This window comes from Manihot esculenta, chromosome 7 (genome assembly GCF_001659605.2).
Source record: "Manihot esculenta cultivar AM560-2 chromosome 7, M.esculenta_v8, whole genome shotgun sequence".
In the NCBI taxonomy this organism is placed as follows: Eukaryota; Viridiplantae; Streptophyta; class Magnoliopsida; order Malpighiales; family Euphorbiaceae; genus Manihot; species Manihot esculenta.
In genome coordinates, this window is record NC_035167.2 from 6,299,511 (window position 1) to 6,324,141 (window position 24,631).

Consider the following 24,631-nt stretch of genomic DNA (forward strand, 5'->3'; position numbering starts at 1 on the left):
AATAAGTCCTTTCTTTTAATTTAAATATGAGTCAGTACTACATGTAAATTTATATTAGTTTATATTAATTTATATTGAGAAATAAATCCAATTAAACCCTTATATTTTTATTTAATTATCAAATAATTTTAATTTAATTTTTGACCAATTAAATTAATATATTTTTATTAAAAGTCAATTAAATCATGAATTAATATAATATTTTTTAATAATAAATATTATTTTTTATAATTTAAAATATAAAAAATTTAATATTTTAATTAACATGAAAATTTTAAAACAAGAAATAGTAAATAATTTTTAAAATTATAAAAGTATAATTTTATAAAAAATTATTTTTATTGTGAAAATAATAATATATATTAAATTAAAATTTATTTAATTCTTAATAAAATACATGAGTTTAATTGTTAAAAAAATGTAAATGAAACTTATTTAATTATTAAACAAAAGTACTTAACCTTAATTTTTTTATTTATTGACCTTTTAATAAAATAAACTATAATTTATTTTCTATTTTATTTATTTTAAAAAATTAAAGATTTATTTATACATTTTAAATTTTAAAGGCATAAATGTATTCCGCATATTTGATTTATTTTAAAAAATTTATTTAATTATTTTAGCAAGCAAATGCGTCTTTGGATAAAAAAAAAGGAGTTTAATGACTTATTTTTTTTTAATAAATACTTTAAGAATTTAAATAGCCTTTTTTGCCCCTAATTATTTTAATAAGTTAATGAAATTAAGGGTTTAAGTGTTCTGAGCAGACCGACGTGAAGGGTTGGAAAGAGCCTGTAGCCAAAAGAAAATTAGAAAAATAAAGGAGGTTTAGTTCAAAGGATCAAATTTCGCACGACACAGGCGAAACTCAGAGAGACCGAGACAGAAAAAGGAGTGCGACGCTGTAGATCTCAGCTCTGTGGTACAAATTTGAAGTCCTCTGTTCAATCCTTGTTGTCTTCTCTTTCTAATTTTTTGTTTTTAATAACTTTATCAAGTCTATCCATCCATTATTAGAAGAGCTCAGTCCTCTGATTGCTCAGAGTGATTTCCTCTTACAGTCTACAAGTAGATGTCTTGAACAAGATTCATAACAAGGCCGAGCTTTGCGAATTTTAGGTTTCTTGGGCGCCTATAGAATGACCTCCACATCCCAGTCCATTCGCTATCTGGGGTCTGCCTCTGCTGGCCCTGGTAGCGGCAGCTTTGATGCTGTCAGTCGCATTATTGCTGACCTCTGCACCCGTGGCAACCCCAAGGTACTGCTATTTACCCCCTTTTCTTTCATTTTGTGCCAATTTTTTCTTTGCTGTTTGTTTTCTCCAAAAGGGATTTTTTTGGGCTTATTTTGTTACTAATTGAATGCTGGTTAATTGGAGTGCGGGAGTGACCTTTGTCTCAGAGTTAAATTTAGTTTTAACAGGTTAGTATGAATATCGGTCAGCATTAGTCTCAGTAAGTGGGCTTCTTTTGTTTATCAGTTAACCTAGCTTCAGATAGAGCTTCTACGTGTGTTCTAGGGGATTTTTGTTATTTTGTATTACTCCTAGTTTGTTTACTGAAGTGGAACTGATGTTTGAGTTTTGTGTTCTGTTTTCATGTTTGATCGATTGCAATGGGTTGTCTGTATAGCTTCTTTAAAACTGTGTATTTGTCTGATTAGCCTTAATTCGTTTGATTGATTTCTTTGGGTGGTCTATATCAGCTTCTTTGTCTATTTTAGCTTGTTCATCCACTTAATTATTTGCATTGATTGCATTGGGTGTGTTAAATTTGGGCCGGCCTAACTCAACTCAAAAGCTAGCTCAAGAAGGAGGATTGTCTATTGTCCATATAAGGGGCACATTACTCCTTTCCACGACCAATGTGGGATTCAACACATCCCTTCACGCCCAGAATTTTATTGGTGCATGGACATATTTATGGGAGGCCCAACATCGTATTTGAGGCTTCGATACCATGTTAAATTTGGGCTAGGTCTAACTCTCCCCAAAAGTTAGCTCAAGGGTCTATGGCCCATATAAGGGGCACATTACCCCTTTCCACAAACGGCGTGAGCGGGGTGTGTTGAATCCCATGTCGGTTGTGAAAAGGGGTAATGTGCCCCTTATATGGACAATAGGCAATCCTCCTCCTTTAGCTAGCTTTTGGGGTGAGTTAGGCCTGGCCCAAATTTAACAGGGTGTTCTACATTAGTTGTTTTAAAACATTGGATTTGTCTGGTTTAGCTTGTTCAAGTACTTGATTACAACTGTTATGTTATTCTTTGTGCAGGAAGGGACAACATTAGCCTTAAGAAAACATTTGGAGGAAGAAGCCCGTGATCTCAGTGGAGAAGCATTTTCTCGCTTTATGGATCAGTTATATGAACGAATTTCCAGTCTTCTGGAGAGTAACGAAGTTGCTGAAAATTTGGGAGCATTAAGAGCTATTGATGAGTTGATAGATGTGGCTCTTGGGGAAAATGCCTCCAAGGTCTCTAAGTTTTCTATTTATATCCGGAATGTGTTTGAGGTAAAGCGGGATCGGGATGTATTGACACTTGGTAGTAGAGTTCTTGGGCACTTGGCCAGGGCTGGTGGGGCTATGACTGCAGATGAAGTGGAATTTCAGGTTTGTTATACTCCTATTCAATTTTTAGCATCTTGTCATGGCCTTGCATCATCTGACTTTTCTTGTTGTCACAGGTAAAAATGGCACTAGATTGGCTTCGCAATGACAGATTAGAATACCGTCTTTTTGCTGCTGTTTCTATCTTAAAAGTAAGGGCATTCTTTCCCTCTTACAGCAATTGGCAATATCGTTTGCTTTTGGTGCCAGTTTTCTTTTTCTTTTTCTTTTTTTTTTATAAAATAATTTATTGACCGGTTTAGGAAGACTTGGTCAGTGTACTAGGGGTATCCGTATTTGGTTAACATTTTCATTCAAATATTTGAAATTCCATTATTTTCAAGACACATGCTTTTCTTATTGATCATGGTAGGAAATGGCAGAAAATGCTTCCACAGTATTCAATGTTCATGTCCCTGAATTCGTCGACGCTATTTGGGTTGCACTAAGGCATCCAACACTAGAGGTTAGAGAGCGGGCAGTGGAGGCATTGCGTGCTTGCCTTCGAGTTATTGAAAAGCGTGAGACACGTTGGCGTGTGCAGTGGTTAGTAAATTATATTTTATTGCATGTTTTGATTTTGTTATAGTAAATGGTAGAGTAAGGAACAAGGATACACCGCCTCCTCAAAGTTTTAATTTTTAAATGATAGTAAGTTGAATATGAGTTTATTTTGAATAAATTGCTACTTTTAGCCCCCTCAAATTCTTAAAACAATTTAGAAGGTTGATTTTTTTATTGGTCTAACTAAATAAAATTTTAATGAGTTCAAATTTAATAAATTAGAATTATATTTTTACTGTTTAGTATAATTATATTGAATATACACTTTGGCTCTCTAAGTATAAAATGCTGTGTTAGTAAATACATTGACCTGCTAAGTGCAAATTTTGCATTGGTCCCCCCAAGTGTAAATGTTGCGTCCGTCAAAGCAAGCAACTATAATGTGGAATTAGATCGAATGATGAGGAGGAAACTGTATTAATGGATTAGGAAATGATTCCTGATTCAATGCCTTACAACCAAGGCGAAAGCCCCAATATTCTGATTACAGAGAAATAACCAGCGACTCCCTAACCAGTAATAACAAACAGGATGCTGTTCAAAGCATACATTCCTGATTCTCTATTATCCTATTTATGCATATCCCTTCTCTCTAAAAACCAGCTGACCCATTCCCATGCTGCATGCTGAGTTACCTTCTTTCTGTTATGGCCTTTGAGTCTTCTAGAATAAGTCAGAGTTGGGCCTTGTGGTCCTGCTGTGTGTCTATCTTCAAATATATTTGGCATCAAGAATTTAAATTTTTGCTAATCATGAAAGCAATACTTTGTAGATTGTTTAACCTGTGGTTTATCATTTGGCCTCTCACTGGGGACAAAATATAAGAAAAAAGTTCAAGATGTTTTAGAAGTTTGAAAGAAGGTAATTGGTAGAGGAGACAATCTTGTTTAAAAGATATGGCTAACTTCATGAGATGCTAAATAATAGACTTTCCAGTATAAAATGATTTTATTGATTTCTAACTTGGGTGACTAAGAGGTTGGAGATCATCCAGAAGAGGTTCATTTGTGGATTAGATTTAGAGGAATAAATTTATATACCATTTGGGGAAATGAGAGGGGTCCTTTCGTAGTTGAAACTTGAAAGCTGGGTTAGGGTTGGAGAATCTTGTACTTTTCAATGAAGCTCTCCTGAGGAATTGGTTGTAGAGTTGCATGGTTGGGAGAAGGAAGTTTTTTGCTGTGTTGTGAACTTGTCACAGGGTTAAATATGTAGCAGAAATCATGTTTTCTTAGTGTTCTAGAGATTTCTGTTATGGAGGCATAGTAGGAGTGGAGATAGCACTCCCTCTTTTTCTTTCTCTCAAATATCTATATAATCTGTCTTGATTGTAGGCTATTGCAATTGAGCACCTCAACATAAAATGTTATGGTTCACACCCCTTGATTAATGATTTCTTTTTTCTTTTTTAATTCTTTTTTGTGCTTTCTCCAAATTTACAAATTTTCCCTTTTTCAATTCTATGGTAAATTTGCTCTGCTAAAAGACAATGTTAAAATGCTACTTTCTTTGTTGCATTTAGTCTTGACTGATTGTCATTAAAAATTTAGTAGTAGTTACTGAAGTTGGTTGAGAGGGTATGAAACTATGAATTATAGTTTTTGCCAGTTGAGGCAGCAACGATTAAAATTTTTTAGTTGACAAATTTTTGTGTGATTCCTTGTCTGGAAAATATTAACCTCAGAAGAATCAAAAGTTGGTGCTCTATATGATGGTTTCTAATAAGTTGCTTTCTTTGTACTCACATATATATGGATTGTGTTGATCTTGGTCTTAAAAATAATCAACAATATTCAGAAACAGGCATGTATTGTGATTTTGATGAGATATCTTTATAGTCCAGCCGCCAGCAGTTATGTGCCACAAAGAGGGACTTTATGCTCCTTTTCTGTGTAAAATAGTTTTTATTTTGACATTTGTAATTCATTAAAAATTACTTTTCTTTTTAATACAAAAAGACCATGAAAATATCTGGACCAATAAGGATTCCAAATTCCATAGCTGTATGTGAGAATTACATGACAAAAGGTAAATTGTGGTGGTTGTTGATATCCACTGAGAACTAGTAGTATTCAGTGGACTGGTGGCTATATCCTTAATAGTTCTCTTGCAACTGGATTGGTGGCTATGTGCTTAATAGTTCTCTTGTACACTCTGTCTTAGAGGTGGATTTTTGTTATATGCTTACTGATTTTTCTTCTGACTAGGAAAATTTTCCACCTATCATTTGTCATATGTAGGGAATGTGAACTGGGCTTAAAACTAGGAGAGGTTGTTGTTGTGTTGGAAAGCTTAGAAAGTGTTGGATACCATTCCTTTGGCTATGTTGTCTTGGGGTTATCCTTCAAATGTTTGGTGTAGTACTAATTCGTAAATGTAGGCTCAATGTTATGTTTTGGTTGCATATTTAGCAGTTACGAAATTCTAACTAATAGATCTGTTTGTTATCAACATAGCAACTAGGACAATCAACTGGAATCAAAGCTAATCTTTTTGATAATTTGATGCAACAATTTTTGCTTTTAAAAAAAAAAAAACTCTAATATTGATGATGGTAAGTCAATCTTGGATTTGTCATTGGTCTTGGAGTGAGGATTCAGTAAAACTGAATTGGATGGAATATCAGAACACAGTAGCATAATTAAAGTTTAAAAACAACAATGTAGGTTTGTGATTCACGAGGTTGAATAAGTGATCTGATTAATTGGGAAAAAACTTGCAAAAGGCATTGCATGACTTTATACAAGGGTTGGCTAGTTTCATTTTCTTTTGTTGTTCATTATTTCAACATTATATTTACCGTTCAAATTTAATTAGTGCTCTTACTCACCTTTCCAAGTGTTGAGAAAAGGAGTGAAGCTCATAAAATCTTCACTTAGTTGGATGATCTGTTTATGTTTTGGTCAAATGCTAGTGGGTTAAATGTCCTGCTTGGCTTTGCTTTGCTCTCGACTTTATTATTCATTTTTCTCCTAATAGATGGAAGTGGCACTTGGTGGATGTTAGTTTAAGGAAAAAAAAGTTCAGCGTTGCTTCCTAATATGTATAAATTTGTAATTTTTTTTAAAAAAAATACTCTATGGAGTGTTTAATTCAATTTGGTTTTGCTTTTGATAGGTACTACCGTATGTTTGAGGCTACACAAGATGGCTTGGGTAAAAATGCTCCTGTTCACAGTATACATGGTTCCTTACTTGCAGTTGGAGAGCTTTTGAGGTATGTGAAAACATCTCCTACATTTTTCTCTGGAAATAATTTTTGCTTAAGAATGGTTTAAGTTTCAAAATGAGTACATTGACATTGGTGATATACTTGTGATACTTTTGTAATATTTATGTTATATTTCTACCATTATGTCTAGCAGCTCCTTAACATCTTAAAAAAATTCTTATTTTAGCCTTTAAGTGTTCTGCCATTGCTAGCATATTTTTCAGTTAGACTTTTTTTTAATATTTCTATTGCTAATGATTATTCATCATATACAAAATTTCCCTATTGCTTGATGGCTACTAGATTGGAACTCATTAATGTGTAGTGGCAACTCTCGAAACTGACCAGCAAAGTCCACACACTAGTCATATATGTTATATGGTCAAAAGACAAAAAGGAACGAGTTACATGGTGCAGTAATCAGGCTATTATCGTTGTTAGTGCATATGCTCCTCTTCTACGCCTAGATGAGGAAGCTAAGTTTTGGGAAAGTATGGATGCGTTGGTTCAAGGATTTCTCAATGATTACAAGCTTTTTACTGGGGAGATTTGAAAGGACACTTGAATATTAACAATGACTTTGTTAAATAGGTGCATGTAGAGTTTGGATATTGGAGTATGAATGTGGAAGGGAAAATCATTCTAGACTTTGCTTAAGCTTTTGATTTGATTTTGGCAGACACCTTTTCATAAGGGAATCACATTGATTACCGTTAATAGTGGAGGTAACCATAGCCCAAAAACCTTTCTCATTAGAAGAAAGGATAATTTTATGTAATAATAGAAATGTTACCTTTTGTGAGGCTCTAACTACTTGTGTAAATGTGAAGTTAAAGAGTACAATGAGGAAAAGAAAGAGATTTATGCAACTTAGAACTCAATGATGGAATGTTAAAGGCATGAACCAAAAAGTCGTTACAGAGAAATATTAATAGGTGTGTGGAATTTTCGGAATAATGTTGATATTGCATGGAGGGCGATGGTGGATTGCTTATTTTGCATTAAAGAAGCAGTAGTGCAAATATTGGGCTTATCTAAGTTGGGGAACATCCACTAGAGTCAGTATGGGAGTTCAAAAGATAATCAAGATGAAAAGATAATGACAGAGAAAGTTAGCTAAGGAAAAAAAAAAGATGGGGATGCCTTTAAGAAGTATGCAAGAAAATTTGGATGGAAATATGATGGGGAACAAGGGAGATCATGCTATGGATATTCTGATGGAGATTGAATAAAATCAAGTGATTCCTAGTAATTGGAAGACTGATTTGACTTTAATTGTGATTGATTTTATTGGTTTGGATGTTTTCATGAATGCAAAGGAAACTAAAAATTTCTTCATTTCAACTTTGGTGCTGTATTCTAAGGAAAAAATTGTGGAATCTCCTTACTCGGTTTCTGATAGTCCTGCACTTCAAAACCCATGGTCGGGTTTTCACCAGCAAGGGCAGAATAATGCAATATGGGATGATAAGGATCCTAATACAATATAGGAATTTTGTTTATTGTAGAATTAGGAATTTAGGGTTTAATTATCAAGGAAGTTTAATATTTTTACCCTTTATTATTATTGTTGCTATTGTTGTTGTTGTTTAATATTCTAATTAGATTTGAATTACGATTGCTGGTCCTGATTGATTAGGTCTATAAGCTTGATAAATAGTTCCAGTTTTCCACTATTTTGGTACCTTTGGATTATGTTAATATTTTGAGAGTAATACCAATGAGAATGAGTTCTCTTTTGTTTAAGGATTTGTTGTTTGTTTTGCCTTTATTCTTTGTTGTGCTACATCAGGATGTTTGATTGCATGGAGTTTGGCACTTATATGCAACAATTCAAATACTTAGATTTTGGCACCCTAAGAGTGGAGTAACAGATGATGTAACTTATTTGATAAAAATAGGATGAATGAATGGAGTGCAGTGGGCATGTTATGCAATCGGAATATACCTGGAAAAGTGAAAGATAAATGTATAGAACTGCAATTAGGCTATTTATATCGTATGGAAGTGAATGTTGGGCATCTATGTTGCAATCTATCCACAGGATGAGTGTGACGGAGATGTGCATGCTAACATGGATGTCTGATATTTGTAATGGATAAGATTAAGAATGACAATATCAACCAGTGAATGCATATTACACGCACTGGCAATAGAATGCCAAAGGTCTTCATTAAGATGCTTTAGTCATGTTTAACGTAGAGTACTAGAGAATCAAATGGTCATGTATAGAAATGTCATAAATTAATGGTAGAAAGGGAGGCGAGGAAAATGAAGAAATCTAAAATGACGTCGAAAAAATAGCTTCAATATTACAATCTTTGAATATTAATGTGAAACTGGTCTTAAACAAAGTTGAATGGAGAAAAAGGATCCCCATAGCTGATCCCAACTAGTTGGAGATTAATAATTTATTGTAATTATCTTGAAGTTAAATCTTGCTACTTTGCTCTACTTCATAGTCCAGTTTTCAGAAGTGGACCGACCTAGCTGGTTGAACTTAGAGAACCAGATAATTCATCGATCTGGTCTTCATAGGCCCATTTTGGGTAAACCTGTCCAAACCTACTTGAATTAGTCGCGTAACTTGTGACCTCGTCAACCTGGTTGCACTTCAAGTGGTTTGGGTAGTTGTTGCCATTAATAAAAAATATTCATGCACGAATTCTAATAGTAGGACTGGAACTTTGGTTGGTTTTGATAGTTTATGCTTGCCAACAATTGATCTCAACCACCGGCTTTGATGCTTTTCTTCAAAGTATGTGCATATTAAGGAATTGCAAAATAATTAACATGCCTTCCTTTTTTGTTTCTTCTCTTGTAGAACTGAAAGTTCTATCATTAGACTTATCATGTTTAAAATATCTAAAAAATCCTTACTTTTTTTATTAACATTAATGTACTTATTGTCATCAAAATTTGTTATGGTTTTGTTATATTATTCTTATAAAATTTAAAAAAGATTGCATATAACCTAGCAAGTTATTATAAAATTTTAATAAAGTAGACTATTCTAAATATATATATATATATATATATATATATATATATATATATATATATATATTTTGTTAATAAATTTACTTGTTCAATTATGTTGAAGAATTGAAGTCGTATTTTGTTGGTATTCTTCATTTGAAATGTGTATTTTTTTTATTATATTAGTAATTGTAAATTTTGATAATAAATTTTGCCTATCAACAAAATCTTATAGCTTCATCAAGAGCATGTCATTTTTATTCATTGTTTCCAGTGGTGTGGGTCATTTACTCGGTTACATGGCTGACAATATCTGGCATAATGGTTCAACCAAAAATTTTGAAGCGCAACGAACATTTTGCAACCCCAAAGGTTCTAGTCCTTTGTTCCAAAGCCCACAAAATAGTTCAACAAAAAATTTTTAATTGTTCTGAGATTCGTTATTCAGAAATAATGGCAGACATTCCTTTTTCTTTTCTTTCAAATAGTTGTGTGACAGAATAATGCAAAGACACACTCCATGAGACTTACCATTATGAAACTGAAAGGTTACAACTGGTTATAAATGTGAGAAGATATTGAATTATATGCTATGTAAAACATCCACTGGGACATTGGACTTGTGATATCATTTAATATATGTATTATTAACTTATGATTTTTTGTGATTCTGTGATTGAACATAAATAGAAACTGAAAGGATTATTCAGTTGTGAGTCTTGTGACAGTTGGACAGCATTCGAGATTGGTCATCAGATGGCTGTCACTACTTATTTTCTTTCAGAATATGCTGTTGATATAGTTGAAACATCATTTGGGCAGGAATACGGGTGAGTTTATGATGTCCAGGTACAGAGAAGTAGCTGAAATAGTTCTCAGATACCTAGAGCACCGTGATCGGCTTGTTCGTCTTAGCATAACCTCGTTGCTGCCTCGCATTGCTCATTTCTTGCGGGATCGATTTGTTACAAACTATCTAACGGTTTGTGAGCTTAGCTTCTTCTTTATTCATATCAGGTTGACAGAAAGTATATATATGTATATACCTACATGTACGCACACATAAATAGATAGATAGATAGAGAGAGAGAGAGAGTGAGAGGGCAAAGCGTCTTACTCAACTTAAGTGACTATTAGCTAGCTTATGATGAGCAACTTTTGTGATGTGATACAGATATGCATGAATCATATTCTTGCGGTGCTGCGGCTGCCAGCTGAACGTGGCAGTGGATTCATTGCGCTAGGGGAAATGGCTGGTGCTTTGGATGGGGAACTCGCCAACTATTTGCCAACAATCATGCCTCACATACGTGATGCTGTAAGCAACCTGATATGTGGTTGACTTATTCTCCTGCTGATATTTTAGTTTTCCTTCTGTTTTCAACTTCTATTTATTTGGAATTTATGGTTTTTGCAATGAATTGACATGATATTGACTTTAGTGTTCTTTACTATGTTATAGATTGCTCCACGTAGAGATAGACCTTCACTGGAGGCTTTGGCCTGTGTTGGAAACATCGCAAAAGCCATGGGTACTGTTATGGAACCATATGTACGTAACCTTTTGGAAGTTATGTTCTCTGCTGGTCTTTCCTCCACGCTGGTTGAAGCCCTTGAGCAAATAACTATAAGGTATTGTGTGATATTAAATTTTCTGAAGGTGTCTGTTTTGGACTTTTAATTTTTTGTTGTCAATTGCAATGTTCTTGTCATTTCAGTATTCCATCGTTGTTGCCAACTATTCAAGAACGGTTGCTTGAATCCATTTCTTCAGTCCTTTCAAAGTCACATTATTACCAAGCAAGGCCAGCTGCTCCAGTGGCTCGAGGTAGTGCTGTGAATGCACCCCAGAAAGTTTCTGACATTAGCGGTTCAGCTCTAGTGCAGCTTGCTTTGCAGACTCTAGCTCGTTTTAATTTCAAGGTTTGCTCAAATATTTTCTCAATTGAAGCTTGCTGCAGTTTTAATTATGCTCTAAATTTAGCTATGGTCAGGGTCATGATCTTCTTGAGTTTGCGAGAGAATCAGTAGTAGTATATTTGGATGATGAGGATGGAGGCACACGAAAAGATGCTGCACTTTGTTGTTGCAAGTTAATTGCAAATTCTTTTTCTGGCATCACATCGACACAGTTTGGTGCTAGTAGGTCGAACCGATCTGGTGGAAAACAACGGCGTCTTGTTGAGGAGGTTTGGAGTTTTTTGCATCTTTTCTCTTGATATTTTGTTCTTATTAAATAATATTTTATCTGTGCATGTGTTATCTAAACCTCCCCTCCCAACCAAAAAAAAAACAACAATAAAATTAAATGCTGCAATCTATTTCCCCTGGTTGCTTTCCCTCTGTTTCAATGCATTTGTGAGTAGTATTAAAATGTAGGATAATGCAGTGCATGGAAAAGTTATTCAATAATTCAGACAAACACTATGAGCTTCAGCTGTCAGAAAGAAAGCCTTATCAACTCTTTAAGAAGAAGTTTCTGTTATGACTTTTTATCTGGCTTATAGTAAGGGTTGTACTGGATTACTACCAGTTGATTTGTAAACAAGATATGGTATGCTTAATTTTTAGGTTGTTTCTAATAGGCAAAATATATACTTACACCTCTATACTAATTGGGATTAACACTGGACACTTAAACTAAAATTAACTTATTTAACTTCTGAACTTATAAAATTTATAACAATTAAAAACAAATTAGTCATATAATTGATAATTTTTAAGAAAAAAGGTAAAAATTAATTACACATTAATAAATTTTGATAACTGTGCTCTAAATTCTTATAAATGGACAAAGTTAAACAAAAGTAATTTTATTATTTTATGAAAATTTATAGTCCAATCATCAAAATTTCAAGTACATTTTGCAATAAGTCAAACTATTTTTGATTTCTTTTTTAATTATTATGATTTTTGTAAGTTTGAGTGTTTAATAAGTTATAATTTTAGTTTAGATGTTTAATAAGCTAATATGAAATAGTACAAGAGTGTGAATATGTATTTGGCCTTTTGTTACAAGCACAATGCATGAAAGTGGTGATATTGGGCCATTGTCTTAATATTCGACCCTTCAGGCTGATTCTTTTCTATTTTTCAGGAAATTATTGAATGTGAAAATTATTTGTCTGCTTATTTTATAATTGCCTATTATAGGTTGGATAAAACAATCTGTATCTGTCCTAGAGTCAAAATCCTGGGAGTTAGAATATTAGATAGATCTATGTTTATTAAGAAATGGCTATCCCCAGCCCAAACAACGCTAGAAAGAAAGTTGTCAGAAAAGTATTGGGAGGAGCTTAAAAAAAATAACAAAAAGGTGCGTTAATATCAAGAAATGAAGGAAAGCGGGATGAGAAATGTAAGAGGTAATTGGCAAATACCCGTTTGGCTGTGCATGCATGATAATGGCATAATAACATGCAACAAGAAAAAGCATGCTGCAGTGATGTTAAGGCGACCCTTCCTCGCCTCGCCCGGCTCAGGTGAGGCTCCCGCACCTCAGGGGAGGAAGGCGAGGGGCAATGGCCGATGGGCATGCGAGGCGTCGTCCATCTCCAATGATGCGTACTTACCTTTTGTTTTAATGTTTAAGTTTCAGATGGTTAAAAAAAAGAAATCAGAATAGAAGGAGGATGAGGAGGGGGAGAAGGAGAGGGAAGAAGAAGAAGGAGAAGGAAGAAGAGGAAGGTGGTGACATTAAACATGGAAGACAAAGTAGTTTTAACTTTTAATAATATTTAAATGTTATTTTTTCTCTTGGAAGAAGAAAAGACATGATTCTTTTGACTTTTCTTCACCTTTGTAGCTTTTTCCTTGGTATTAGTAGCAATGTAATAAATTATTTTGGTATTAGTAAAATGAAAATAAAATATTGATATTAGTAATATATAATAAATAATATTTTAATTATTTGTAAATAATGTTTATTTATAGAAAATTAATATTAATTTCTTTTGTTATCTTTATATATTTTATTATTTATTATGTAGATTATATTATTATTCTATATTCTATATTATAATTATATTCTATATTTATATTTTATATCAAATAATATTATTACTTATTATGTAAATTTTTCTATTATATTATCATATCATATAGTATATTATAATTTACATAATTTAGAAATTTATATATTATTTCATTATTAGTCAATATTATTATTTAATTATTTATATATTCATTATATGTTATTTATACTTATAATAATTATAAATTTTATTTATGTATTAATTTATTTATATATATTAAGAAATTAATATTAATCTTCTATACATTATATAGATATAATTTATCACTAGCTATATTTTATATATTTTAGTCTAACTAAAGAAATTAATATTTAGTTGATTAAAATATATGAACTATAGTTGATGATACATTTTATGTATAAATACATGTATATTTAAATATTTTTTCTTTTTTTACTTTGTCGCCTTTTTGAAAAAGGCGTCGCCTCGCCTCTCACCTTTCGCCTAAGGCGATGAAAGACCTCGTTGCCTTAGTGTCGTCTCTCGCCTTGATAACTCTGGCATGCTGTAACTTTATCTTTTCTTACAGCACAATTTGCTGTTCAAGTATCCAGTTTAGACTGATGTGTTTCCCCCTGAAATGTGAATATGTCGACCAATGTGGTAGATAATGTGAGATTTAAGATGCATTGTTCTGAACTGATTTTGCACACTTTGCAGCTTGTGGAAAAGCTTCTCATTGCTGCTGTAGCAGACGCTGATGTGACTGTTCGCCATTCTATTTTTTCGTCTCTTCATGGAAATCGAGGTTTTGATGATTTTCTGGCGCAGGCTGACAGCCTTAGTGCAGTTTTTGCTGCTTTAAATGATGAGGTATGTGTGACTTATGGAGATATTACACTGATTAAGTTTTTTTTTTTTTGTGTTTTTTGTGGTTGATAGCACCAGTTTAGCAGTTAATTCAGCTTTCATTTGTTAAAGATTTTTGTTTGTCAAATAAAGAACATCTGATTCTAAACATTGCTTTGGGTTCTAGAGAGATCTATTTATGCCTCCAATTGTTTGTGATTATTTCTTTTTTTTGCCTGAGGCATTTTTTTTTCCCATTGACATGGCATTTATTTGGGAAATTGATATGATATGAAAGGGTTAGCTACCTGGATTGTAGCTAATGAATAGAGCCTGCATAATGCTCTGAAATCCAACAATAGTGTCCAGTGGATTACAACTAATCTTTAGGTGTACATGTGGAAACAGTAATGCATTCTACTCATTCTTTGTAATCTCTATGGCCAATCCCTCCATGTCACCATGCCAAATCATCTGCTGAATTTCAGTTGTATGTTATGATATATCATAGCCCCTTTGATGGAAGGTTATCAATGCAAATATGTGTAGCCTAGTTTTGATAGAAAATGAAAGAAATTGGAAAGGAAAGTTATAGGGTCATGGGGTAAGGCCTGGAGATTCCTAGAGAATTTTAGAGGAGCTTTTAATGGAAAAATGGGGTGCTATAGGCATGTGATGACAGCTGGAAAGGTGGATAAGAGATAAATTGAGGAAGGGAGGAATGGACATGTCATGACTTGATTTTGTATTTTCTTCCAGTTTGAGTAGCTTGGGGGCAGTAAGGATATTGCTGGGGTGTGAAGAAGATAGTTCGTATCTTATTCGCCCTGGACCCTTTGGTTTTCTTTGAATAAAAATTCTGTTCCTGTTGCTATTTCTTAATTCTGTTTTTATTTGCTTCTCTACTGGTTCTGTGATTCCTTACTCTATCAAAAAGAAAATCATCATAAAGCTAAAAATTTGTGATATCATTAGTGTTTTCTTTGCCATATTTTAACAAAATTTAATGTTGATATACGTTTATGCAACCTCATCCTCTCTGTTTTTTTACCAAGTGATGCCTACTGCAATACGGTGCGATTTGGAGTCAAGTTCTTGTTTCTTTCTTTCTTTCTTTCTTTTTCGAATTTTTATAGTCTTTTGATAATTGCAAAGTTGACTTGTGCACGTGAGTGCAACTTCAATTGTCAGTTGTCACTCTAGGGTACAAGTTGCACTTATCATTACAAATGGCAGTGTGTTATTTTATAGATCAAATTTTGTTTTCCTACATTAGCTCAGTTTAAAGTGTTCTATTCTTCTGTTTAGTTGTACTTAGTGTAACCCCTTATATTCTGTGAATGAATGTTATATTGCTGAATGATGTGATACTGTAATATGATTTGTTTGTTACCACTTGCTTGGCATGCTTGTCTATTGAACTTTTGTTAAAATTAAAAAAAAAAATCTATTGTATCAGGATTTTGATGTTAGAGAGTATGCGATCTCTGTAGTGGGGAGATTATCAGAGAAAAATCCTGCATATGTTCTTCCAGCACTTCGTCGTCATCTGATACAGTTGTTGACCTATCTGGATCAAAGGTGATGCAGTCGTAGTTCAACTGCTACTTAAAAATTGCAGTTAACTTCTGATATAGTAATTGGTTTCGACAAAAAGAAAAAAACTCTCTGTCTGTACAAGCTGTAGAAATATCTGAAGTTGAATTTTCTTTCAATGTCAGCAGTGCGGATAACAAATGCAAGGAAGAAAGTGCAAAGTTACTGGGTTGTTTAATACGCAATTGTGAACGACTGATAGTTCCATACATTGCCCCAGTTCACAAGGTTTGATTTGTATATTTTTGTGTTATGTATTAATCTATTTTGCTGCGTTCCTTGTTAATTTAGCAATTGCCATTTTTGCAGGCACTTGTGGCAAGACTTATTGAGGGCACTGGAGTAAATGCAAATAATGGCATCATCAGTGGAGTTCTTGTAACTGTTGGAGATCTTGCTAGAGTGGTGTGTAAACTCCTACCTACTTGATGTGGCTTGCTAACTCTAAGCCCTAAATAGGTGGTAGAATATTTGAGAGTGTTGAAAGGAGAGAACAAAGAGATTGGAATCTCAGCCAAATATGCTGAATTTTATTGTCACAAAACCATGAAATTTACTATTCGTTTTCAGAATTCTGGTTCACATGACAGCCCTAAATAAGACATTAGAGTTCTATTAGTAAACTATTCCTTTTAATGCCTTCTCCTAAAGGAATTAGGTCTTGAGTCTCTTGACCTGTCTAAATTAAATTTGATTTCTTGCACCTTCATCACTACTTTGTGGCTTGTGCATACCTTTTCTGTATCATAATGTGTTCTGTGCTTTAGCATTGAGAGACAATGAAGAGAACTTTCTTTCTTTCTGTCTTTTGAGAGGGTGGGGTGCAGATGGATGTATGCCGACATTGCGTTGCAATTGTGCAAGTATATGGATTTGTTTACAATTTAAATCTTCATTTCTGGCATATTTGGTTAAAAAGATGTACAGTGATTAGCAACTGGTGCTTATGGTTGAACTTTATCCTTGATGATAAATTTGTTTGTGTGCAACTGCTAGTCTCATTTTTTTTTTTTTTTCGTAAAAAACGACTACTTGGCTGTTTCCAGAATAATTGCTAGCATGAAAATACTTTGTACAATATTAGCACTTTCTGTTTGTAATTTGTAACATGAATAAATAAGCTAAGAACTGATCTTCGGAGTAGGATTTGTGGATTAACCAGGTTAAGGCAGCAAATTTTTGGAGTTGCGGATAACATGAATAATACTTTGAAGCTAGTTAAGGAGCTTCTCAGGTTGCATCTCTCTCACAGGCACAAAGAGTGGTGAATAAACCACACGGCTTTGGCTGTTACACTAAAATCTTTGGAGTAGGAGTTGATATTCGTAGTTGCATTAGTTGACCTGCACATAATTTACTGAATATTGTCCATGATAGGTTTCAGTCGAGTTCTTTTTCTGATGTAAAATTTTGTGTTGAAATATTTATATCCATGCTGTTGGAGAAAGTCTATTCAATCTCCTAGCTAGGATCTAAACTAGTATCTGTATATGCCTTTCAATTATTACTGTTTCCTTGAAGTTTTTTAATGGTATGTCTTTTCTTTGCTCATTACAGTATGGTGTATTCGTTAGTTGATTTATGTTGCTTATTTAGGGTGGTTTTGCTATGAGGCAATACATTCCAGAACTTATGCCTTTGATTGTTGAAGCTTTACTGGACGGAGCAGCAGCTACAAAACGTGAGGTTGCTGTAGCAACTCTTGGTCAAGTTGTTCAGAGTACTGGGTATGTACCATGTTTGTCATGTTGCTTTCAGATCAGGATCAATGTTTTATTATTTCTATACCTCCTGATTTGCGATTAATAATGCAAGTGCAATGCTGTTCGATGAAGATGTGAGCTTTCTTTTAAATTTCCCTTTTTTTTCCAATAAAGATTGGTTATTTGTGTCAATCCTTGTTATTTACTGTTTTACACTTTTTCCCCAGTGAGCTACTTGCATGCCCTGCATCCTATTGACTCTGATCTGGCGGTTAGGGTCTTAGTTTAAGGTCTCTATTGTTTTATGGAAAGATTGTCAAAACCTAATAATTCCAATTATTCGTCCAAAGTTGGAGGGTGATGAATTTCTAAGAAACAGTTAGAATTTCTTATGATTGTAGGAAAGTGTTCTTTGTGATTGTTTCTAGAAACATTTGTTATTACATATATTGGTCCTTTCATCACATTATTTTAAGTGATTCTTCATCTTTGTCAATGACAGGTATGTCATAACTCCTTACAATGAGTATCCACAGTTACTTGGCTTACTTCTTAAATTGTTGAATGGTGAGCTAATGTGGTCCACTAGACGCGAAGTGCTAAAGGTAGTTGCACACCAACTAAATTGGTTGGAAAATATCCTTGATGTGTTTGATGCAAGATTTTTCTTGGGCTTTACCAGGTTCTTGGTATCATGGGAGCTTTGGATCCCCATGCACATAAGCGAAACCAACAAAACTTGCCTGGATCACATGGAGAGGTTGTTCGTGCAGCTAGTGATTCTGGCCAGCACATTCCGTCAGTGGATGAGCTACCGTTGGACCTATGGCCATCTTTTGCTACATCGGAAGATTATTATTCCACGGTAGTACTTAAAATTGCATTCATCATTTTTCCACTCTTGATTGTAATAATAATTTGTTGATGTATTTAGGTTGCTATCAATTCTCTCATGCGAATTCTTAGAGATCCTTCACTTGCTAGTTACCACCAAAAGGTGGTAGGATCCCTTATGTTTATATTTAAGGTAAGTGAACATGAAATGATGCTGTTCCGTTTCTTTACATTTTTCGATGAGAGATTCATTGTGTTTATGATCTTCTTGCCCTTTTAATTATTATTATTATTTTTTTATCTCTGCGAGGTTAGTCAATGGGCCTTGGTTGTGTTCCATATTTACCAAAGGTTAGTTTACATATTAATTCTCAGCTCTACTTGTTCCCCCTCCCCCCTCCTTCCCACCTTTTTTTTCTATTCTCGTTGTTCGGGAGATTTGGTTGTATACTTGCCAAGGATAAAATATCACGTGATATGCTCATTCCTTTCTCCTCCCTGCCTTATTTGTTCTTTTTTCTGCTGTAAGGTTGGTTGTTTATTTTTGGGATAAATATTATGTCTGATCCTGCTCATGATCTGATCCGATCCCATCTCATCTCTCTAGCTGTTCTCAACACCTTGTATGCATGACATGAACCCAATTATGCATGTTTATGTTAAAACATTTTCTATATGCCATGCTGTTGCTTGCCTCTGTCGAATCTCAATGCTAACTTGTTATGGAAAGTTCATCATGTTGGTTTTGCTACTTGTTTCAATAACTACTTGAATTCTTAAGTTGTTTATAATAATATGATTTATCAAGTCAAACGTGAAGTAAGCCCACCTTCTTTTTCTCTTGCTGTATTTATATGTATGCATGCTTTTGTTTCTTTAAAGAATTTCTTTATACCATGGTGTTGCATTAGTATTATTTGTATGAAAAGTCCATCCTGCTACTTTGCAAGTTGTTGCAATGCCTACTTTAAGTTATTAGTTATGCTATTCTGCTTTTATTGCAAAGGTGAGATGTCTTTCAATTTGAAAGTCTATCAAAAACTTAAATGTTTTTTCAGATCATGGAACTCAAAAATGGCTGTTACGTGTGACTGTTCTCTAATGGTTTTTTTTTAAAAAAATTATAGATGCTATGGCCACACAGCTATACTGAACTCTAATTACAAAGGGATTAACAAAAAATTGGAGTTGTGGAGAGGGATTCTCAAAAAAAAGGGCTTTAGGTTAATATAAGTAAGATGAAATATATGCATTCTGAGTTTAGAAGGAACAAAGGGGAAGTGAATATGTTGTCAAAATGCAACCAATTCATGTATTTAGGTTTTGTCATCTAGTAGATCGGAGTAACATATGAGGATATAACTTATAGGCTCAAAAGAGGATGGATGAAATAGAGGAGTATGATGGCTGTGCTATTTGATCGCATGATCTCTGATAAAGGGAAAGGTAAATCCTATAGATCTGTGGTTAGGTCAAATATGTTGTATGGGAGTGAAAAATTGAGTATTAGTGGCGATTGCCGTTCGGTTCTAGTTTTGGTATGGTTCTAACTAAGAACCGGACCAAACCTCCCGTTCTTTGATTTTTAGGTTTTTGGGAACCAGACTTCAAACCAGAATTTAGAACAGTTTCAGTTCGATTTTGGTTCTTACTTCGGTTCTATTTTAACTTCAATTTTAGTTCAAAAATTTGTATTATTGCACATAAAATTACAATATTTTTATGTTTATTTTAAAATAGTAAATAATTAACATGAAAACAATAATAATATTGACATTTAAATAATGATATCATTAATATTAATATAAAAATTATATTAATATGATTCTCAATTAGAATATAATATTATTTTATATATAGTTATCAATTATATAATGTTTGAATCAGAAGATACATTTGTAATCAATATTTAAAAGTTTATTATATAACTAATATGTGATTCACTTATATAATTTAAAAACTAAAAAGTAATTAACAAATTTTTGGTTGAAGTAACAAATATTTATGTATAACTATATAGTTGATCTTTTTAATTTATATTCTATTGCTATAGATTCTATTAATAAGGAGATTATATATATAAATTTGGTAAATTATATAGTTAGAAATCTTTATTAACTAACTAGAACATATGATTATTTTATAATATTGTAATAACTATTTAATAGTTAATAGAGAGAGTTAATATTATTTGAATAATTTAATTTATGAAAGTAGGTAGACAATATTAAATACAAAAGTAAGCAAAGAGAGTATATATACACACATACATGCATAGACACTCATGCAATGAACTAGTCTTTATCAAGTTGAATCTTGAACATCTCACGAATAGCTTATTTTGCTTATTTCCCTACTTATTATAGTGTACTGCTTTATTTTATGTAACGCTATAAATTTAGGATTTGAATTCTTATCATATAATTTTGGTAAAAAAATATATTTTTTATTCACATATTTTTATTGCATATAAATATGTAAGAGTATATTGGAACTATATAGTATATAAAAGATATTGTTAAAACTATATGGTGGAACCATAATATCACTAAAATCATTAAACAAACATATCCGTAAGATCAGTTTTTCAATACGAATCTTGATGAAGAACCAGAATCAAAACCAAACAGCTAAATACGTTCGGTTTGGTTCCTACAATATTTTTTTTTGGTTCCCATATGATTCTTCAGTTCAGTTTGGAACCTCTAAGAACCCTGCACATCCCTGTTGAGTATTTAAGGTACAACATATGCACAAGATGAATGTAGTAGAAATGCAACGTTAAGATGGATATTTGGTATTAGATAAGATTAAGAGTGGTATTATGATAATGGATAAGCTTAAGAATGGTCACATTTGCCAAAGAGTGCATGTAGTGACAATTGGGATAAAATGAGAGAAGATTGTTTGGTCATGTCCCATGTAGAATATCAAATGCCCAAATATATAAGTGTGATATGTTAGTGATCAAAGGAGTAGGAAGGGAAGAGGAAAATAAAATGGTAAAATATTTAAAATTTTGGAATATTGATGTGAAATTGTTTTCAAGCAGAGCTTAATGGTAACAAATGATCTATGTAGCTGATCCCAGCTAGTATGAATCAATGCATAGTTGTTGTTTCTTTTCAGTTTCCTTAAAATGTACAAGTTATGATGGTATATGGTTTTTTACTTTGAAATAGGAGCTGTAAACTCATTAAAAGTATTAAATATTCAGACTCTAGTAAACCAGTATGTTAGAGTAATTCTCTGTCCCAAGTCCCATCACCCAGGAACTAAGTGAAAAGGAAACTTTCTTCTCTACAACGTTCATAACTGTTTGATCTTTGCTGTGGTCTACTTGGATACTTTTTTACCGTGACCATAACACTGATTGAGAATGCAACAATAATTTGAAGCCATGTTCCGGATTTCATGCATATGATGCTGGATTACCAGTTTACGCTTGTTTGATTTATGATCTTGTTAGATACTTTGTTGAGATATGATACATTCTTGATGTTAAAATGTGGGCTCTATTTATCTTTTTTTTTTGGGTAGGTTTTGCCCGATCTTTTTCACACGGTCCGCACATGTGATGATCATCTTAGGGATTTTATAACATGGAAGTTGGGAACTCTGGTGTCCATAGTGCGCCAGGTGAATTAAATTTAACAAAATTCCTATTTGTGTATAGCCTTTTTGGAGGTTATGATTTATGGAGTTCTAATGTGCCGTGCAGCATATTCGAAAATATCTTCCGGAATTGCTTTCTCTAGTGTCTGAATTATGGTCATCCTTTAGTTTGCCTGCTAGTAATCGTCCTGGTCGTGGATTTCCAGTAAGTTGAATCCCCCCCCCCCCCCCCCCCCCCCTCCTCTCCCTTCTCTTTTCTGGTAGAATAAACTAAAGGTTATCTGTAAGATGACCTTTCATGATTATAGTTGTCCTAATCATTACTTTCTCTTGCACTCTTTTTTCGTAACAGGTTCTGCATCTTGTGGAGCAGCTTTGTTTAGCTCTCAATGATGAGTTTAGAACACATCTTCCAGTTATTCTTCCATGTTGTATTCAGGTTTTAAGTGATGCTGAACGGTGTAATGATTACACCTACGTTCTGGACATACTACATACACTTGAAGTTTTTGGTGGTTAGTACTCTACTGATAATGTATGTGCCTTTATTTAGCATTAATACTGGAATCTGATTTATGTAAAAACATACTGCGAGCGGAAGCATATTCAGTCCCAATCTAGTCTAGCACTATTTGGAATACGCCAGGAAGGCAGAGGGTTGACAGAGGTTCCACTTGGGAAATGACCAAGACAATGGCATATGCCCTTTGCAGGGATCCACTATCCATAAATAAAATGCAGTAGGCTCAGGATAGTGGGTACCTAGAAACCAAGTTGTTAGGCGTCCTTTTTGCTCGAGTTTACTAGTTATAACTTGTGCAATTAAACTGTCCTCTATTCATCATGTCATTAGGCTTGTCTTAATGTTTTGTTGCTAATCTTTTTAATCATAGAAATATATTCAAATGGGGGTGAGCACTAGTCAGTTCTATTTGGAAAATCAGAACACCGTAATTATATCTGCAGACAACACCAAAATGAGTTGGGAAGAAAATTGATTGAACTGAGCCTAACTGGCTTGAGTTGGTTTGATTATCAGTTTGGTCTTCCTATTGGACTTTTCTCTTTTTTTTTTTTGAGGTTTATCTTGTGCTCATTTCTGAATTAATTTCTGTTATATTTTCTGTTTGTTGCTCTTGTTTAGACCTCTTAACAATTAATTAAAAAAATAATTTATTTGGTTTGGTTAGGTTCTTTTTTTTTTTTGTTTTTTTTGTAGAGAATCAACAAATAGATCAAATTTTTAAAAATATAAGACTGAATTGAACTAAGTTTGAAATTAAATTGATTTGGTTTGGGTTTTTCTGTTGGAATTGAAGTCTGGTCACCCCCTTTATTTAAATAAATTGCATACACGTAATCATTTGGGACAACCATTAAACATGCCGTTAGGAAGTAGAAATAAAACTACAGAACTTGTTAAGAATGAAAAATTAAAGAATTACTATCCTATATGTCACATTTCTACCTATTTGAGTTAGCTTTGACTATATTCTTTCCCTAATAATTGTGTTTCTAAGTTACATGTTTGAAAAAATAGGATTCTGTCTTGAGCATATTTCTATCCAAATGAAAGTTAAAATGCAAAATAAATCTAATCTAGGCAGATTCATTTGTAAAATGGGGTGTTATATGCATTACAAGTTTAAAGAGGCCTAGCACAATAATAGAAAGGGAAGTGGAAATGAGAATTTAAAGAGGCCGAGGTGATTAGGATTACAATTGCAACAAACTTTCAAAACCCCAATCCTATTACATTTCAGTTTGCCTTCAATCTCGTTGCTTGTGACTCCTTCACTGCTTTTGATCTTCATTTCAGCAGTTCCATTGCTTGAAGTTCTAGGGTGAATTTTGGGTCCTTGTATTTTGTCAAATTTAAATTTAGTCTCTATTATTTAAAAATTTGATTAAATGTCCTTGTCTTGTGCATATCAAAACTCTTTAGTCATTTTGTTATGTTTCTGTAAAAGAATCGGTTAATTTATTTTAGTCGTGGTCAAGGAAACTAAAAGGGTAATTAGAAGTATAGAGACTAAATAATCAGAAAGTTTGCAGGGACTAAATAATATAATACTCGAGGTTAACAAGTTGATTTGACCTTTTTTTTTTCGATAGAAAGATTAAGGAGTTTGATTTTGCAACATACAAGGATATTTTACTTGTTTTTAATAAATAAGACTAAGTAGTTAAAATTGATAAATACCTGGACTTAATAGTAATTTACCTGAATCTCTAAGGATTTTATAAGTGGTGCCATAATCGAACTGTACATGATTTAACTCAACAATGCATTATGTGCTTGCAAAATTCGAAACTGATCTACGGATCATGCTAAAACTGAGATGAACTTTTATGCTAACATCAACGAACACTTGATGTAGGTCAAGTCATGTTGCTAAACAAATCCAGCTCTCAGATTTTTTATAGCAAACCGTAGCCAAGTTAGATTTGCTCCTCTCCCTCTTACAATATGATTTCTTCTAATTTAAAAAGGCCAACAGTGAATCACTAGATCAGCCTCCAGAAACTAGAATTAAAATGCCCAATAATTAAATGATTTAGGTCATTTAAAGGCCTGAAAGTTTACCAGTCCGAAATCAAATTTTAGAAATCTAACTGGTCTTGAACCCTAACCTTAGGCCTCTCTTTGAACCAAAACTGCCAGGCTTATCTTCCCATCTAGGTCTACAAGGA

At 33.3% G+C, this 24,631-nt stretch overlaps 1 protein-coding gene across 2 annotated transcripts in view; it reads left to right on the forward strand.

Annotated features, from left to right (window-relative positions):
* Positions 1 to 767: 767 nt before the first annotated feature.
* The window catches only part of LOC110618927 (serine/threonine-protein kinase TOR), a 54,494-nt gene continuing 30,630 nt past the window's right edge, over positions 768 to 24,631 (forward strand). Inside the window, exons 1-23 of one of the 2 annotated variants that reach the window (XM_043958574.1) lie at positions 768 to 925; positions 1,065 to 1,262; positions 2,278 to 2,616; positions 2,691 to 2,765; positions 2,987 to 3,159; positions 6,295 to 6,393; positions 10,189 to 10,348; positions 10,541 to 10,684; positions 10,829 to 10,998; positions 11,085 to 11,289; positions 11,361 to 11,555; positions 14,061 to 14,213; positions 15,649 to 15,770; positions 15,911 to 16,013; positions 16,095 to 16,190; positions 17,382 to 17,512; positions 17,991 to 18,093; positions 18,171 to 18,353; positions 18,423 to 18,515; positions 18,638 to 18,673; positions 21,863 to 21,961; positions 22,044 to 22,142; positions 22,290 to 22,452. In XM_043958574.1, the coding sequence (XP_043814509.1) occupies positions 1,143 to 1,262; positions 2,278 to 2,616; positions 2,691 to 2,765; positions 2,987 to 3,159; positions 6,295 to 6,393; positions 10,189 to 10,348; positions 10,541 to 10,684; positions 10,829 to 10,998; positions 11,085 to 11,289; positions 11,361 to 11,555; positions 14,061 to 14,213; positions 15,649 to 15,770; positions 15,911 to 16,013; positions 16,095 to 16,190; positions 17,382 to 17,512; positions 17,991 to 18,093; positions 18,171 to 18,353; positions 18,423 to 18,515; positions 18,638 to 18,673; positions 21,863 to 21,961; positions 22,044 to 22,142; positions 22,290 to 22,452 (3,061 nt within the window). In that variant the 5' untranslated portion in view covers positions 768 to 925; positions 1,065 to 1,142. The remainder of the gene's footprint in view (positions 926 to 1,064; positions 1,263 to 2,277; positions 2,617 to 2,690; positions 2,766 to 2,986; positions 3,160 to 6,294; positions 6,394 to 10,188; positions 10,349 to 10,540; positions 10,685 to 10,828; positions 10,999 to 11,084; positions 11,290 to 11,360; positions 11,556 to 14,060; positions 14,214 to 15,648; positions 15,771 to 15,910; positions 16,014 to 16,094; positions 16,191 to 17,381; positions 17,513 to 17,990; positions 18,094 to 18,170; positions 18,354 to 18,422; positions 18,516 to 18,637; positions 18,674 to 21,862; positions 21,962 to 22,043; positions 22,143 to 22,289; positions 22,453 to 24,631) is intronic. The other variant, XM_043958575.1, reaches the window with a different exon arrangement.